At 55.3% G+C, this 18,222-nt stretch overlaps 1 protein-coding gene across 3 annotated transcripts; it reads left to right on the top strand.

The window, feature by feature from the left end:
* The first annotated feature begins 6,349 nt into the window (after nt 1-6,349).
* Nucleotides 6,350-17,441, top strand: IRX1 (iroquois homeobox 1). Of its 3 annotated transcripts, XM_045571491.1 has the most exons (5): nt 6,777-6,893; nt 8,046-8,320; nt 9,710-10,742; nt 11,078-11,153; nt 17,313-17,441. In XM_045571491.1, exons 2-5 carry the CDS (start codon nt 8,315-8,317, stop codon nt 17,398-17,400), a joined length of 1,203 nt encoding a protein of 400 aa, XP_045427447.1. In that variant the 5' UTR covers nt 6,777-6,893; nt 8,046-8,314; the 3' UTR covers nt 17,401-17,441. The 3 variants fall into 3 exon arrangements, with proteins under 3 accessions (XP_045427446.1, XP_036266188.1, XP_045427447.1); XM_045571490.1 differs by lacking the exon at nt 8,046-8,320 and having other exon boundaries at nt 6,350-6,893; nt 17,313-17,440; XM_036410295.2 differs by lacking the exons at nt 8,046-8,320; nt 17,313-17,441 and adding an exon at nt 11,423-11,867 and having other exon boundaries at nt 6,351-6,893.
* The last annotated feature ends 781 nt before the right edge of the window (nt 17,442-18,222 follow it).

Genomic DNA, 18,222 nt, shown 5'->3' with positions numbered 1-18,222 from the left:
GGACCCTTGAGTCTGCAGGCTGATGCTCTATCCATTGAGCCAAACCAGTTAGTGCAGATTTGAGGTGTCCTTATCTCCTATTCTCAACTCAGTGAGAGGGTGAAACCCTCTCTCTGCCCTGCCACCTGCCCCACCATCATGTAAGTCTCTGCTGAAATTCCATCATGCAGGGGTAAGAGAGTATCCATCACCTGGGATAGAGGAGGAAATATGAAGCAGTCTGCTTCTGCAGCAACAGAACCACAGAAAATACAGAAATCCTGTTAGATTTCCAGCAGGTCACACTCCCCACTTAAGGAGTCTGGTTATGGTTATAAATTTTACATTAGCTGCACCGATTGTTAGGGTTACCCAGGCATTCAATTTCAGAGCTTCTCAGAAAGGATGGCATGGCTTGAGATTATTTGCTCTTGCTTACTGAAAACAAGAGAAAGTAAAAATTCTTCCACAGTTTAGAAATTAAGGGTTAAGGTCCAAGACTGGGCCATGGTAGCCACTATTCCCATAACTATGATAACAAGGAATGCCTTTCTGCTGCCAGCGTGGATGCCTCAGGGGTCCAGATGAGCTGGGTTAGAGTTTTCCTGAAGGGTGCCCCACTTCAGTGCAAACACTAATCATGAAATAAGTCTTCAAATAGACAGCTGTCATCTTGCACTAAAAAAATATGCTGCTGAAAGCAAAATGAAATAAGTTTAAAAATAAACTAGACTTACATGACAAAAAGTTAGAAGTTATTAATTTCCAAATGAAACATGGGCACATAACAAACATAGTTTTGGGTTGGTTTATTTTTAGTTGTACAGTAGCAATTACATTCTCAAAGAGTTAAAATATAAACCTTAATACATGCCTACACTTAAAAGTCCTGTCCTTATAACACAAGTTCTTATCAGAGGTCTGCACGGTACTTGGCAAACAAGACATTCTACCTTTTAAACAAATAATTCATTAGGTAATTAAATTCAAGTGAGATTACTTTAATTAAATACACACTGCTATTGAATCATAATTTCTATGCGGTCTGGTTAAAGATGAACAACTCTTATTCCAGACCAAAAAAAAAGGAAGCTTTAAAAGAATTCCCTGGTGGCTGGAAGGATAGATTTACAGTCCCCCCCCCCCCCCCCAGGGGTCATTTCAAGAAGAAATAGATGCCAATGCCTCCCTGAGAGGTGGGGGGGGGAAGGGATTCCTCCTGTCTGGAGATTCCAGAAGTTTGAGCTGTATGCTCTGGGTTCCATTGAAAGGATGTTTGGAACCAGGCAGGAAGCCACTCACAAGAGCCCCCCTCGGGTGCTAGGTTATCTGCATGCTTGCTTACAACCCGGCATCCGGGTGGGAGCCCTGCACATATTCAGCCCATGCCCACGAGGCCCCGAGCTCAAAGCGCTGGAGGGCAGCGCTGGCCCAAAGACTACAGGGCTTGAACAAAATAAAGTCACTTGTCTCCCAAGCAGGTGGCCAGGCTCCCTCCAATGGCATCCAGAGCCACAGCCAGGGCTGTGCTCAGGGGGCGCAGAAGTCCCCGCTGGCTTTGATCTTGGAGTCCCAGCTGCAGAGAGTTGACAGAGAGCCCCGCTTTCATTTGTCAGACACGCGGTTCCTAGTGTTGTGGAGGAGGCAGTACACCTGTACTGCCAGCATTTACAACGTCTTGCTCCGGGATGGCATTGATTTGGGAAGGGTGACATACAAATGCAAACTAATTAAACACTGCATAATGGAGCCCTACAGGAACACCGTAGAAAAACAAATAAACACGAGTGCAGCTGGTGCAGCGATGTTACCTCTGCCCTGGAGCAACCGTCTGGTGACATCAAATTATAAACCCCGAAAACCCTCACATCGTCGCAGTTGATCATGTTGGAGGCATAATGGAAATGATCTGGTTAATTATGGGGAGGTTTATAAAATATTTACGTGAGCACGCGCATGTAATTCACTTCCTCCAACACTCACCAGGGCACTGCAGGCTGGGCCACTGTGTCCCTTTCTCTATCTTGCAACGGTGGGAAACTCCGGTGGGTTGGGAAATCTCCAGGCTATCAGGCACATTTTGCCTGCCCACTCGCCCGCCTGCCTTCCTCCTTCGGGTTAGCCAAACCCCCACTATATTGAAGCGCTGCTCCGAGAGTCTGAATCATCCGTGTCCATCGCTTTGGGGCCTTTTTCCTTTTGGTGTTTTCCTGGAGCCTCTAGGCATCTCTGCTGGTCCCATTTGGCATGCCCGTCTGGAAGAGGGGATGTCCGCAGTCTTGCAAGTTCAAGGCACTACTCTAGGTCAGGATGCACCAGAGGCATTTGGACAAGCTCCGCGCCCCCCCCCCCCCCCCCCCCCCCCGCCTTGGCGTGGCAGGAGAACACTGTCTGGGCATCCAGGGGTTGGGGTGAGAGGGCCACCGGATCGTTGCATCCAGCTGACCCCCTGGGTACCTGGGTTACAGCTGCATGCTCCTCGCAGGTCATTGTTGACTGTTTCGGCACTCGCCTTGCGGTTGCCGAGCCGGTGGCTTTCTGGGTCCTGCCGGAGAAAGGTGCAAAGTCCTAATGAGTATTTAACAAGAGTCATAAATCAGTGCGCTGGCGTTGGGGCGGAGGGTCTGGCAGGGTTCGGAAGCCCGGGCCAGTCAGGGCGCCCGGCCGGCCATCTGCACAGCAAAGAACGGCCGCTTGAAAGGCAGGCGGCGGAGGAGGCCGCAGCGCTGTCCGCTGCACCCAGAAGGGTCTGCTTCGCCGTTCTCGGTGTTAAAGGCAGGCCCCCGCGGTGGCTCCAGGGAGTGCCCCCCCCCCCCCCCTTGTGCTGTCTCCTCTTCTCCAGACCTAGGTCATTGGAGCTTCAAAACAGTGAATAATTATTTTGTAATGAATTAAATTGTAAATGAGGATGCTGTTTGGTTTGTTTCATTTCATTCTTATGTAAATACACCAAGGGGTTGTGGTGGGAAGGGAGTGGAGACTGCACTGAGAAGCTGGGGACAGAAACGGATGCTCTTTTTCAGAGTTCTGTTAGCAACACCCTCCTGTTTAGAAAACTACCCCCACCCCAGCCCCACAAGGAGCAGCTTTCCACCAAGTTTTGAAACCAATTTAACCGTCAACTTGATTCAAATGCGATTTGTTCATCAACTCGCCCTGAGCCCCACCCCCATTTGCCAAGGCCTCAGGGCTTCCTCCTGTCCCCCCCTCCTAGCTGTGGTCCGCACCCTAGACGGAGCCCTGTGCACCCCTGGGCGCCTCCGAGGCTCACATCTGAGAAGGAGCACGACAAGAATCCAGGCTTTCCAGCCAGAAGATCCCAGTCAACGGCTACTGTTGAGCTGAGCTCCGCGGGGCCATGCCTGCGACGAGAGCCACCTGCCAACGGTCCTTGAGGAGCACCGAACTCCCAGACCCTAGGGACACTGGCCGGGCGGAGCTCCGATCAGACAGCGCAGCGACCCCTCAGTCTCCTCTGCACCGCTGGGCGGCCCTGCCTCTGTCTCGGTGATGGCGGAGTGACAATGGGAGGAAACCACTCCAGACCAGTGGTTGGGCTGGCGGGAGGGATCCCGTGCCAAGAGGCAACAGTGGCTGAAGGTCTGAGAAGCCGCCTCTTCTAGTTTCCTCACCCAGAGCCACACGCTGGAGGCCATGGGTTTTCGACAGTGGGATGCAGGACTCCCACTACTCATCCCGCTCCAGTGCCAGAAGGGGTGTGTGTGTGTGGGGGGGGGGGGGGGAGCAGGACCCAGCTCCTCCCTCCTACTTGCCCCGCAGCACTGTGGCCAGCAGAGGGATGGCCGACCCGAAAGGGCGGAGCTGGTGAGCTGGACCTGCATGAGGAGTATAGTGAAGTCAGGCCAAGGTCCCTGGCAGGAGCCTCTCCCCTGGCTCAGGCACGCTGGCCTTCCGCAGCCCTACTCAGTCATGTGATGATCAAAACTTGAGTAGAGGGCTTACCTGAGGGAGGACACTGTCCTTGGCAAAGCGGAACCACCAAGTTCTCAATCCTTCTCTGCCTCTCCCCATCTCCAATCAGATGCTTTGGAGACAGTTTTCTTATAACTTCCTAGTCCTTTTCATGGAAGTTTTCTGATAAAGGGCCAAAGAGAAAGAAGGGAAGAGATGACCTAAGTCACCAGGGTCTTCTAGGCTCCTAGCCCATAGCCCCGGGCAGAGAATGGTCACATTTGCAGCTCTGGCACCTTTCCATGGCTCCCTTGGGGCAAGTCCAGTCCTTTCTAGTTCTAATTTCCTCCATAACGGGCTAATCCTCAGGCTGGTTTCCAGAGTATTTTCCCCCCACTCACCTCCTAGGTGCCTCCAGGAACCTACAATCATTGCATGACCTGAATGGAGGTAATACATGCAGAGCATGGTGGGGTGGCATTGCTGGGCTGGGAGGGTCAGGACAAAGCCTCCTCTGATAGCCCCTTCCCCACCAGGTTCTGATAGCCACAGGATGCCAGATGTCAAGGTGGAGGTTTGGGGGTAAGGTGGGAAGGAGATGATCAATCCTTGTGGTTGGATCCTGACACTGGTTTACATTCCGCCTCATTCTCCTGGTCACACAAGAGGGCTTATCTCACCCGTGTTTACCTGTTGCCCTGAAACGTGACACTGGAGTTTGCTAAAGGAAACAGAGGTGAAGCTGGCCCTTTGGTTTGTTTTCCATGGGAAAGGGGTTGGGTGCCCGGAGGTGTGCTGGGGAAAAGGAGAGAGCTGTGGTTAGGGACTTCCCAGAGCACGAGTGCCCAGCACCTACCCCCTGCCTCCAGAATCTGTCACAGAAGGAAAGGAGCTCATATAGTTGCAGGATATTTCTGGAGAGAGTTGGGGCTCCTGGGGGGAAGATGGGGGACGGCAGCACGAAGAAGAATAAAGCCCGACTCTGGGCAGAGAAATTACATCCTCAGTACAGAGCTGGTGATAACGTTATTATTATGGGCAGTGGCTCTGTGTCTGTCCTCAGACCCCAAAATGGAGAAACGGGAGCCATCTCCATGCTGTCAGAGTCCCCGGGCTTCCATGATCCCAGCAGTTAGTGTTCAGGGCATGGGTGGCCCAGGTCACCTGCAACAGAGCATACTGGGGACCAAGCCCAGAGTCAGCCTCAGTCCCACCGCTTCAAACAGCACAAACGAAGTACAACACCAGAGTCCAATGAATGAAATTCCTGTAGGTTCCATCCCCAGCTGGGAGCTCTGGCTGCTGCATAGGAGATGCGATGCAAAGTGGCCTCGGTAGCCCAGACCTGAACCCTGGACATGCTCCCCATCCCGGCCATGGAAACCAAGCCAGCGAGTGAAGCTCGGTGGCTGCCTGCCCAACCTGTCTGAGAATGGAGAGCCCAGGAGGACCTTGCAATCCGCATCCGAGCCCTAGAGCGGCCAGGCCCCTGGCCGCCGGGAGCCGACTGGTAGTGCTGGGTCCTGCCTCATAGGCTCTCTCTTTCCTCAGGGCAGAGAGTGGAGAGGAACATCCTGTCCCTGGCCTGGTCACCTAGCCGCCTCGGGCTGGTGTGCTCCTCCTAAGTGTACTTCCTGAACGCCTAGGGGGCAAAGGAGGGGCGCCCAGGCCACTGGGGCTTCTCTCATTGCCAGGTTGGGCACCTGGAATGTTTTCCTTGCGCTGCTGTGATGCAGTCTCTGTCCAGAAAAGGTCTCTGGCCCCCAAAAACCGCTACCATAGAAGGCATCTGCTTCCCCCCAGCAAGTGGCTTCTCAGCTAGGGTTCTCTTTAGCTAAGTTTCCACAATAGAGAAAGGTTGCAGAGTTTAGTCCCTTCCCGCTTCGCCAAGTACAGCAAGGTCAGTCATTTCCATACGACTTAATACCTAGTGGGGGCCCCTGGGACATCAGAGCGCATCGGATGGCACGCCACGCCGGGTCAGTGGCACATCGAGGGCTTCTGGGTACACTTCTGCCAAAAGAAGTCCAGGAAAGCAAAGGCAGCTCCAACTTCGGAAGAGAGACCGCTCCCCGTCGGCTGACTGTCACCGCGCCCGGGCCGGCCCCTTCCGTGGAAAAGCAGAAGCCGAGATGTTTTTATGAAACAGCAGACACACCTCGGCTGCGAAACAGCAAACCCCAGTGTCCGACAACTGTAAACTGGTGTCGACAGGTTGTCAGACAGCCGCGGGGGCCGGTCGGGATAGAGCCCGCGGCCACCGGGCCCACACCCGCTGCCCCGCCGCCTGCGCGCCCAAGGCGGGCGGAGGTGGCCCGGCCGGCGCGGGGCACCACGTGCTCGCCGGGAGGGGAGGGAGAGGCCGGCTCCGGCGGGCGGGAGGCTGGGAGGGGGCGGGAGGGGAGCCGGGGGCGGGGCCAGCGCTCAAGGGGATGCCAATCAAAGCATCAACTTCAAATTGTGTCTGAAAGCCCCGCCGCCGAGCGGAGGGCGGCCGCCACAGTCGGCGCGGGATCGCGGAACCGGGCGCAGCCGGGAGCCGGGCGCCACCGAGCATCGGGCCGAGGAGCAGCCCCCGGCCTCCGCCTCCGGGCCGGTCAGAGCGCGCCCGGCCAGCCGCCCGCTCTCTCCCCCCCTTCTTCTCGCCGCGCCTCCCCCCAGCCCCCTGCCTCCCTCCCCCGCCCCTTTAATACTTGCCCGCTGCCGCCGCCGACGACTCCGCGGACATGTCCTTCCCTCAGCTGGGCTACCCGCAGTACCTGAGCGCCGCAGGGCCTGGCGCCTACGGCGGAGAGCGCCCGGGCGTCCTGGCCGCGGCCGCCGCCGCAGCCGCCGCCGCCTCGTCGGGCCGGCCGGGTGCGGGGGAGCTGGGCGCGGGCGCCGGGGCAGCGGCGGTCACCTCGGTGCTGGGCATGTACGCGGCGGCCGGACCTTATGCGGGAGCGCCCAACTACAGCGCCTTTCTGCCCTACGCCGCGGACCTCAGCCTCTTCTCGCAGATGGTGAGTGCGCCCGGCAGCCGCGCGCCCTTCTAGCCCGGGCGGCCTCTCCCCTCGGGCCCCGGCCCCGGGGCAGGGAGGCTGGGCGGCGGGAGGGAGGAACTGGCCCGGGCGGGAAGCGCGAGCGGCCCTGCGCGTGGGTTCGAGGTAGCGAGGTCCTGGGCATGCCAAAGAGCCGGCGGGCAATGCCCGGCCACGAAGGGGGACTAGTAGGTTGTCAGGAGGCCGCAGGAGCAGGCCCCGGGCGCGCGGTCCATGGTGGAGGTCAGGGCCCAGCTCGCCAGTTGCCCAGGCCTCCACCCCGGGGTGGAGGCGGCCGGGCAGGCGGCGAGGCTCTGGCAGCTCAGCCCGCTCTCCCAGGAGTCTCCTCCGTCCCGGTGTTGAGCCGGGCGGGGGAGATGTGGTTGCTCCTTCTTTGGCGGAGCTCACACAGTTGTAACCGAGTTTAAAGTCTGCTAGATGCTGTCAAAAATAAACGTAACAATGGCGATCGGACGGGCGGGCCGTTGGGCCCGTGGGGTCTCTTAATGGTGTGTGTGTGCAACATAGAGATTTAGGGGGAAAAAATAAGTTGCAATATTTGTTGGCGTCTAAAATGGTGTTTGCTTTGACTTTTGTAAGTTGCCAAAGTTTTCATTTCATTTGCACCAAAAGAAAAAACTCTTTTCTCCTTGGTTACATAATGGAGGATTAAAGAAAACAGTGTCCCTGGGCTTAAAATAAATGGTGTTCTCTTGGTCTTCGGCTCCAGTGGGTGTCAGATGAGGAGGCGGGGGCTCTGCAGAGCACGGGCCAGTCTATTGATCCACTGGATCCGTTTTTCTTGGTCCGATGCAAGGACGGGGTGAAACTTGGGCTGCTGATGATATGCATTCTGGGCGCGGGGGGGCCAGGGAAGCAGCCCCCTCCTGAGCCTATGCGGACTGGATAAGGCAGCTCTTTAGGCACCCCACCCGCCACAAGGTCTCCCCACTCGCTGAAGAAGAGCGAAAATAAATACCCACCAACTACCCGCGAGCAAAGTTGCAGTGGGTTTCCCTGTAACTTTTTCTTGTGGTTTTGGTAAGAAAGCCCATTCCTCTGAAAGCGGCCCCAGCAGCTGCCTTTCAGGTCGCTGGCTATCGAAAAAGATCAGCTCCCATTTTGTTCTGGCAGCCGGGACACGGAGCAAGCGATGAGAGATTTACAAGGTACCCTTTCAAAAAGAATTCCCAGCAGAGAAGAGGCCGCAACGTCTTCTTTGCAATCACACGCAAAAGCATTAGAAGCGTGCAAAGTACACTTTGTAAAGATGAGGCGAAAACGAAATCTGGCCCAGGAAACCTTTTCTCAGTGGCATAAACCACGGAACTAACCGCTCAAAGAAATCTTCTGCTCTTTACAACTTTCTCAGCCTGGAACCCTCTTCTGCGAATGGCAACTGGATGATTGTATGTGGAGGATTATATATATATTTTTTTACAGAAATTTTGAATGCCAATGCATGTTATTTAGGACCTCCTTGTGTTGGTGAGGGAGGGCGCAAGCTCCATGTTGAGAACCTGCTTGTCTTGTAGTTTGTTGGCTTTTTTTTTTTTTTTTTTTTTTTGCTATGGGGGTACTGCAGAGAAAGTCCCCCTCGAGAAGTGTGTTTCTTTGTGGTCTCTTCTGGGTTATTGGAAAGGGAGCGTAAACCCAAACTCAGATGCTAGGCCTATGCTTCCAAGCTGTCAGGACTAGGGCTTTGGAAGTGAAAAGATTAAATTGTGAGTGGAATATCTGTCTGGGCAATTTATGGTAATAATGAGGCCTAATGAGGTTGTTAGAAAGATAAAATGTTATTTACCAAAAAACCTGATGGGATAATTTGACTAGCTGTGTTTTACTACTGATGATAAAAAGAATATTGATTGCAAATAAATCAGGGCCTCTAAATGCCTTCACACAGTTTGTGCTGCCCGCTGCAGATCACAGTCAAACTTCAGAGACAAAGTAGGAGAAAGAGGCCCAGGAAACCGGTTCGGCGCTCTCAGCTGGCACTGTGGTCCCCTGCGTTAATATTTTACCGATAAGCCCTTCTTTTGTGTTTGGAAAAAAAAATGGTGTTTTTGTTATTGTTGTTCTTGATAGCCAAGATTAAAATTTTAAATTACTTGTCACCACTGTAGATCTTTAATTGTGGGCGAGCCATTATATGCAGATTAACCTGGAAGCTGTGCTTTCATTTTAAATTGCTAGGTGATTTGAGCCTCTAGAAAATCCGAGCGGTTTATTTTGTTTGACCCCCCTCAGGGATGGAGGGTGGGGGCTTTGGTTGTTGCTTCTTCAGGTTTGGAGAATGTTTTGTAGGACTTGTTAAAGGTTTTCCCCTCCAGCCAGTTTGAGGCAAATTTGGAAATCGGACTTCTGGAGTTGTGGGGGTGGGGGCTGGGGACCGAGAAGGGCCTGGAGAAATTGAAAGGGTCCGGGGGCTGATAGGACTGTGGACTGTGGACTGTGGCCTTCCAGATAGGCAAGGATTCTAGAACTTTCCTTGGGTGACAGAATACTCTCCATTATCTATGGAAGGGCAGTTCCTGGAGGCAACCCCGGTCTAGATTTCCCCCACCCACCCCTTTCCATCTGGTGGTGGTGGTGGTGGTGGTGGTGGTGTGTGTGTGTGTGTGTGAGAGAGAGAGAGAGAGAGAGAGAGAGAGAGAGAATTGGGGCCTTTTGCTCTGGAGCGGACAGGAGCAGCTGCCCCTGACTTTCCCTTGTGTTCTGGGAACTCATCTTTCTCTTTCTTTCTCCACCCCTACTCTCTCTCTTTCTCCTCCCTCTCTCCGGCCGCGTGGCCACAGGGCTCACAGTATGAACTCAAGGACAACCCCGGGGTGCACCCTGCCACTTTTGCTGCCCACACGGCCCCAGCCTATTATCCCTACGGCCAGTTCCAGTACGGGGATCCCGGGCGGCCCAAGAACGCCACACGGGAGAGCACCAGCACGCTCAAGGCCTGGCTCAACGAGCACCGCAAGAACCCCTACCCCACCAAGGGCGAGAAGATCATGTTGGCCATCATCACCAAGATGACCCTCACGCAGGTCTCCACCTGGTTCGCCAACGCGCGCCGGCGCCTCAAGAAGGAGAACAAGGTGACGTGGGGCGCACGCAGCAAGGACCAGGAGGACGGCACCCTTTTCGGAAGTGACACGGAGGGCGACCCGGAGAAGGCCGAGGACGATGAGGAGATCGACCTGGAAAGCATCGACATCGACAAGATCGACGAGCACGATGGTGACCAGAGCAACGAGGACGACGAGGACAAGGCAGAGGCCCCTCGAGGAGGGCCCCCCGTGCCCACCGCCCTCGCTCGGGACCAGGGATCGCCGCTGGCCGCCGCGGACGCGCTCAAGACCCAAGGCTCGCCCCTGGGCCTGGCCAAGGAGGTCCCTGAGCCCGGCAGCACTCGCTTGCTGAGTCCCGGCGCAGCGGCAGGCGGCCTGCAGGGCGCGCCTCACAGCAAACCCAAGATCTGGTCCCTGGCCGAGACCGCCACCAGCCCCGACGGCGCGCCCAAGGCCTCGCCGCCGCCGCCCTCCGGCCACCCCAGCGCGCACGGCCCCCCGGCGGGCGCGCCGCTGCAGCATCCCGCTTTCCTGCCCAGCCACGGACTGTACACCTGCCACATAGGCAAATTCTCCAACTGGACCAACGGGGCCTTCCTGGCGCAGGGCTCGCTGCTCAACATGCGCTCCTTTCTCGGTGTCGGCGCGCCCCACGCTGCACCCCACGGCCCGCACCTGCCCGCGCCGCCGCCGCCGCCCGTCGCCATAGCCTCCGGGATGCTCCACGGAGACAAGGCCTCCTCCCGCAGCAGCCCTGCGCTCCCAGGTATGGCCCTGGGAGCGATTTTCCAGTCCTGGGCTGGGAATCCTGAGCCTGGGGTGATCATGGGGGCGGGGAGGCACCATCCCGGGAGGGAGGGAGAGAGACGGTGGCCACAGAGCCCGGCGGAGCGGTAACCTTTATTTGAATTCAGGGAGCCTGGCCAGAACCCTGGGACACTCCTGAGACAGCTGTGGGCTGCCACCGCAGGGAGAAGGGGTGGAGATCCTGCCCCAGTGGCGGGAGAGAATGAGTTGGGGAGGAGGCCCGCGCACCTCTGCCCCCACCCTCACCCCCACTTGTCTCCCGGCCCTAATTATGCCTCTCCCTCTCCCTCGCAGAGAGAGACATTGTCCCCAGGCCGGACTCGCCGCCGCCACAGCAGTTAAAGTCGCCCTTCCAGCCAGTGCGCGACAAGTGAGTGCCTTTTGCTTTACCACTGGTCGGGGAGGGAGCAGGGCTGGGTGGCGGTGGGGTCACACAGTCCATGTTGAAGGGACCTTGCCCACCAGCCTACGTGGCCGGGCCAGCTGCGTTTCTCCCGAGCCGGGAGCCCCACGGGCCAGGCAACCTGTTCCCCTGCCCCTTCCCGGGGCGCTTGGCTGGCTGACCCGGCGATGCGGGGTCCCAGCGTCCATCCTCTGACAGTGCCTTTGCCTTTTTGTTTTGCTGTGTTTCCCCTGCAGCTCGCTGGCCCCACAGGAGGGAACGCCTCGGATCCTAGCAGCCCTCCCGTCCGCCTGATTCAGGGTCTTCTTTTAGTTTTGCGGGGGGAGGGGGGAGGAGTTTGGGAGGGAGTGGGTGAGGGAGGAATTAAGACAAATATTTCAGACCGGTGTAAAGAACAAACATGGCAACGGCGTCCAGGACTCCCGTCCATTGCTTTCTGCAGAAAGGGGTTCGTCCCCGCCGGGCTCGCTGGAGTCCAGACAGCTGGCCTCCGCCTGCGACAGGGCTCTGGTGGCTGTCACCAGGCTCTGGTTGATTGTCGGTTGGGTAAATGCCCCCACGTGCTTGTGTCTTTTTTTTTTTCTCTCCTTTCTTTCTGTATATAGAGTGATTTCAGATTGTAAATAGCGCGTCAGCGAACTTGTCTAAATCATATATTTTTGTCTAATAAACTAAATGAAACGAAGCCACTGCTCCTGCTGCTGTTTGTGGCTCTGGGTACCTGAGCCCCAGAATTCTCGCCAGGCACGAGGAGGCGTGGGGAGGGGGAGGAGAGACCCCTCAGAGAGCTTCCACCCAGAAGGTGGGTGTTTCTCAGTCTTGGTTGTTGAATTTGTGATATTGTCATTAGGGCGGGTTCTTGTTGGCAGTTTGATTCTTAACAGCTCTTACACATACATCTGGGACACCCCTTTCTCAGGACAGAAATGTGTTCGATTTTAGTCCGTTTATAAAACCAATTTCTTAAAGTGGGCAAAAGGTGGAGGAAAAAAAAATTTCCAATCTTGTCCCCAAAGGGGAACTTCAAATTTGAAACCAATTTATACTTTAGTTGTCTCAACTGCATGGTTGCACAGGTCTTTCATGGGTAGAATGGAGACATAATGAAGTATGAAATTTTGCTTTGAATGTATTTTTAGTTATTTGGTTAAATCAAATGTGGAGAAATTGGAAGACTTTTTAAAACTCACCCGATGGAGGGCAGGGATGCAGTGAGGGGTGTTCTCTGGGCGTGTGAGTGAGGGGACTGGGCAGTGGTGGTGGGGACAAAAAGAGGGGAGCTTTTGGTCTTCAAGGGATGCCCCCCTTTAAATTACTGCGCCCTGGAGTGTGTGCAATGAGTGAGCGAGCCAAGGACCAAAGAAATCCCCAGAGGTTCTAGGCGGGGCCTGCAGGCAGCTGGGAGTCAGGCGAGAGACAATGCTGGCCGGCTCCCACCTCGCTTGCACGCGGGAAGGCAATGGTCGGGGGCGGCTGGGGACCGCGGTTTGCTCCAAGCAAGACCCGCCTCAGCAGCCTGCTGCTGGGGTAAAGCTGACTTTGTTAAATTTGTAAAAACAAACATTGCCCAAACTGCCAGTGAGCGGAGGAAGGAGGTGGCTTTAGGGGGAACCTTCCCAGTGGGGAAGAGGCCAAGCCCCCGAGTCCTACAGAGCACCCCCCCCCTCGCCCAATACTGGCCCTGGAGCCCCTTCAGGACCCTCCATCCCGGGCGCTAGTGGCGGCGAGGGGCGGGGCTATCTGCTCTGGCTCCTCTGCGGCTGGGGAAAGGGGGCGATTTGCTTTGAAAACGTTGAGTCGCTACCCTCTCTGGTGATCGATCGCTTCTTTCTCCAGCGGCCCCTGACGCCCAGCAGTTTAGATGAAGAGTCCATTCCCCACCGCCGTGAAGGAGGCGCGAAGGACGTGGCGAGGGCCGGCCAGGACGGTCTGCGGGTGGGGGTGCGCCGCTGGCCGGGCGGGTGGAGCCGCGGGGGAACGGGGCTTGGGAGCCGAGGGGAAGGCCGGTTTAGGCCGTGGCGGAGCGGCTTGTAGTCCGAATGAACGTGTTCGAGGCTCCCTCTATGGGCCGAAAGGGGAACGAGGCCCCGAAGGCAGCACCGATCTCCTGAGGTGTGGTGCAGAATTTGGGGGTCCTGGCCCTTGGGAATGCCTGGGACAAAAGCTTAGATTTGTGGTGTTGTGGTTTTTTTGTGTTCTTGGGCGCCACCCACTTGTTTGAATTTTTGGGATGCGGTGGTGCCTGGCCTGCTGGATAGGCTGCTGGTATTGGCAGGGGGAGAAAAGGAAGTGGGTCCCAAAGTCCAAGCAGGTCGTTTTCATTGTCTCAGGTGGGGTATGCCGATTCAGAGAGGAGTTCCTCCTCTAGGGCTTTGCAGGTCAGAGCCCTGGGCTCTCCTCATTCCCGGGTTCTTGGAGACTGTGCACCAGAGGTGTCCTGAACCTTTGAGGAGGAATGAGTCCTTGGCCCAAGGACACACTGCTTTGGCATCCTTGTGCTGGGAGACCCCTTCTGCAGGACTGCTGGAAGCAGCAGGTGGGATTCAGGTGGGCAGTAGAGTTTTCTGCCGGCAAGCCTCCACTCTCTTAAATAAAATAGGATGGTCCAGGCACGCATCTACTGCTAGCCCACTCTATAAATTCATTCTTCTGTTTCTTAATCCGATACATTGGGGATCCCCAGCGCTGTCCCTTAGGTGGCTGGCCAGCAGGTGCTCACCAGCGGGACTCTGGGCCTCAGAACTCAGTGGCCTGTAAGTAAGTAGAGAAGCTCCCGTACAAAGAAGTCAGATCACCGGCCTCAGAATTATTTTTCTTGAAAGAAAAGCTAGAAATAAATTTTTAATGGAATACTGAAGAGCATTTTTGTTCTTTCTGGGCCATTTGTTTACATCTTTTCCAACCACACGGCTACCTAGGTGTGTGTAGCCTGCGGGCTTGCAGGCCCTATGGGAATGTCTGTGCCAATAACATTTCAGCTCTTAAAATGTCTGGGGAAAGACATAGACACCCACTTTTTTTTTTTTCCCCCTGAAGCCAAAGCAGAAATTCCTCTGCAGCTTTTTGCACCCACAAAGGTGCTGTCTCATTCCACTCCTGCCCAGGGCACAGACTCAGAGGGTGGCAGTGGTTTTGTGACCTGCAAGGAGGAGCCTGACCCCAAGAGGGATAGACTTGAGGGATGCCCACAGGATTAATGTTTGCACCTTGGTACGGCCTCCTCCCTAGGTGACAGACTACCTTGTGTCCAGGACAGATTTCTGTCTCCATGGAGTCTTTTGGTGGGGGAGGGTAAGAAATACTGTCTGGAAACTTTCCTCTTTCTGCTTCAGCCCAGGTTGATACCCAGGTGATAGGATCATCGAGGCACAGCCCCGCTAGATTCCTAGCCTGAGAACTTGGGGCGTGGGCCCAGGCCCCACCCCAATCATGATCTGTGGGAGCCTCTGCTCCCACTGCGCTTCCCTCCCCCCCTCCCATCAATTATATTCCCCAGCACATTTATCTCGCCTGCAATATGGAGAATTCATATTCATATCTTGGTTTTAGTGGTCTGACACTGATTAATGTCATACGTGCATTGGCTCCGAGGGGCGCGCCACCCGATGAATCATGCCCTATAAAGTTTCTGTTGTCCTTGTAGATGGGACTTTATCAGACAGAGCTCAGAAGCCAAGAAGGGGGTGGGGGAAGAAGGGAGGGAGGAAGGGAAAAGAGAGAGGGAGGGCAGGGTGGGCTGTGGTTCCCAGGAGCCCTTGACCCTATGTGGGAGGCGGGGAACCCTGGAACCTTTGCCAGAACTCTTCTCCCCAGCTGGGCACTTCCATTTCAGTGCTCCTCAGCCTCCCTCTCACCTTTGCTTCCAGATGATTCCTCTTAAGGCAGGCTCAGAGTGAGGCCGGGTCTTCCAGGTAGAGATGTTGGGTTTATGGACACTGATTTGGGGAGATTGGAGCCCTCAATGAGCTTCAGAAAGTGACAGGGTTCATTCAGTTTGCCAGCAGGAATATGGTTTTGACCCTGGGGTTGAAAAGTTGGGGGGGTTGGGTTTGACCAGCAGAAAGGAAGCCCAGCTGGCCTGGACCTGGCTCCAGGCATAGAGGGCAAGCAGGGGAGGAAGTGGCTCAGGTCTGCAGTCCAGGGCGGAAGGCCAGGAGACAGCTAGGAGGTAGGGCCTCTGTGCTTTGGGAGTGATGGCCCTCCCAGCTGCCTGGAGATGTCCCTGAGCTCATGTGGAGGTAGCAAACTCCCACCCCCAAACATTTCCTCGGCTATGGCTGCCCACTCCAGGGATCAGATGGATGGTCTCCAAGTAAAAAATACCCCCTCTCCCCCCCAGTCCCGTGATCAGGTGCTTGCTCAGCTGGGGAGGCAGAGCTTCCCATGTCTTATGAGCCTGGTGGAGTCAGGGGCTCTAATTATAGCGCCCAAGCTGAAAGGCCACAGAAGGTCACTGCTGGAGGTCTTTTGTGCCCCTGCTTCTGAAGCTGGATATAGATCCGCTCCCCTCCCACCGAGGACCTCTGAGGGCAGCTAGCTTGTCAGCACAGGGAACACTGGATGTGGGACCCACCGTACAGTTAGAGGCCCATGTCAGTGTTTTAATTTATTTTTAAATAAAAAGAAATCAGGAGCTTTTAGGTGGAAGACAATGTGTTAATAAATAATATCCATTTATTCATCTTTAACCAATACAGTTGTGACATTCACTTTTTAAAACATGTATTTTCAATGGAGGGAGAGGCCCAACGCCCAGGGAAGTCACCTTGTGGCCCCAGCCAAGGAGATCCTGGAGCTGCCTAAAATCCTGAAATTGCTTTAAATGGAAAGTCAGAGAATTGAGGTGGCCGCTGAACCTAGGAGCTCCCCAGCCCCCCTCCCTCTTCCTGTCTCCCAGTGGACCTTGCCATCTCACATTCAGGCAGCAGGGACTCGGGGCGCTCAGACCAAGGGTCCAGAGCCCCCAAGCTATTGACCGGAACTGCTGTGCCCTGGCGAGCAGGCAGAGGCCAGAGTCAGGGCAGATGCTGCCTACCCAGCTCCCTGCCCCACCTGACATCCTGGGAAAGAAAGGCCAGTATCCCAGGCAGGCAAAGGGCAGTGGTCGGGGTTAGAGCAGGGGCCAAGCAGCCCCCTACCCACCTCATGAGGGTTGCAAAGGGCAGCCCTTTCTGCGTGCTGCTGTTTGGCTTCTGAGGGTGCCTCGGGGTCTCTGATCCCCTAATCCATTTATCCAGCGTCCTGAGCGCTGGGGCTGAATGCGGAGACACAATGGCCTGGGCTGCAACAGGAGGCTGGTGGGGGGAAGGGGTTACCCAGCGAAGCCCCGCCTTCTATTTCAGACCACCTCTCCCCCATCCCCACCGTCAGTCCAGGCTGGTGCGGTCCCGGGTTGGTGGCAGAAATCACGCTTACAGTGCAAATCATCTAAACGGAAGGGCCCTTATTCTTTATTACTTCTACTTCAAACTGCCCTGTGGACTAGGGAAGGAGCGCACTGGATTTCTCTGCTGCACGTTTGCAGTTTAAAGCCGCGGTGCTCCTGGGGGGTGAGTTGGCAGAAAGGGGGAGGAAGAGAGGGAGGGGGGTGGGCGAGAGAGGGGGGCTGGGCCACTCCTGCCCCCGACACGGAACCCACAGCAACAGCCCAGCTCATCTTTTTTCAGTGTCCTTCCTTCCCTGTTTGCTTGTTTGTAGTCGTGGTTGTAGGTTTGCTTGTTACTGAATTTTAAACGTATGCTTAATTGCCAGGTTCTGGGTTAGCTCCAGCAATGTCTGGAAATATTAAATACATCGAGGAGACGGTGGGCAAGAGAAATTAAAAAGGTGCTCCATGCACGGAATGTTAAAAAGATCCTACAATGAAGTGATTAACATTTTTATGAATAAAATTAATCAAACATTAACTCTGCAGCCAGCACCTCTGAAAGGCAGCCCTTTTCTTCCACCCACGAGCTGGAGGGCCTGGCCCAGGGCAAACCCCCAGCCACCGGCAATTGCAGATATTCATGAGAGAACAATCAGGAATAGATATCTAAAGGGGAGGCAAGGGAAACGAAACCTCCAAAAACACCAACACTACACATGGGGCAACATTACAAAAGCAACGGCCTTTTTTCTTTTTAGCAAACGCTCCATTGAGACAGGCCACTCCCATGCTCAGACCTGCAGGTGGGATGGTGTAGACCCGGTCATGGAGGGCAGCAGAAGGTAACCTGGGACACAAGGCTGGGCTTCAGGGCCCCTTTCTGGGGCCCTCATCCTGGGCCAAGCTTCTGGCAAAGTGAATCAAATGAGAGGGAGGACCTTCTGCATTATTAAAAAGTCCACTCTTCCAGGTAATCAAGTGCCATTTCTGCGCGCGCTCTCTCCCACTCTCTCTCTCTCTCTCTCTCTCTCTCTCTCTCTCTCTCTCTCTCTCTCTCTCTCTCTCTCTTTCTCTCCTTTCTAATCTCTTGCCACCCTGGTTTTGGGAGGGTTCCAGCAGGCTGTACAAAGGGACGCGCAGGCATCTGAAGTGCCTGTCACTCGGCAGCTGTGGCAGAGGCGCTGTTGCCATTTTGCCGGCTCCCGGCTCGTGCACAGCAGAAGGTGAATCAAAGCCCCCGCTTCCTCAGCCCCACGCATTCCTCACCGTGGTGGCAAAGCTCTGAGCTCCGAGAACCAACAGAACCACGGGCCCTGTTTGAGTTGATATATTAATATTTACTGAGGATTTGCAAGGTCGGGACTAAATGTCAGCAGATTGCTGGGGCAGTCCTGTGGGGAATAATTAAACAAATCTCCCAGCAGTTCAGCCTCTTAACATCTTTATTAATCTCCCCCCCACCCCCACCCCTACACTCACACACACACACACACACACACACACACACACACTCCTGAAAGAGTGCAGAAATATTGCTTTTACAACCTTAGAGAAAATTCAGAATCAGGGTGATAGTGAATAAAGTGCTATGCCATGGAGGTTTGCTCTTGGCCCCTCCCAGGCAGATGTTCCAGGGGAGGGAAGGCTCTGATGTGCGAATTACAGCCA

This window comes from Pipistrellus kuhlii, unplaced genomic scaffold (assembly GCF_014108245.1).
Source record: "Pipistrellus kuhlii isolate mPipKuh1 unplaced genomic scaffold, mPipKuh1.p scaffold_m20_p_4, whole genome shotgun sequence".
Taxonomy (NCBI): Eukaryota; Metazoa; Chordata; class Mammalia; order Chiroptera; family Vespertilionidae; genus Pipistrellus; species Pipistrellus kuhlii.
Note: the sequence above shows the minus strand (reverse complement) of the source record. Positions and strands in the feature narration are given on the sequence as shown.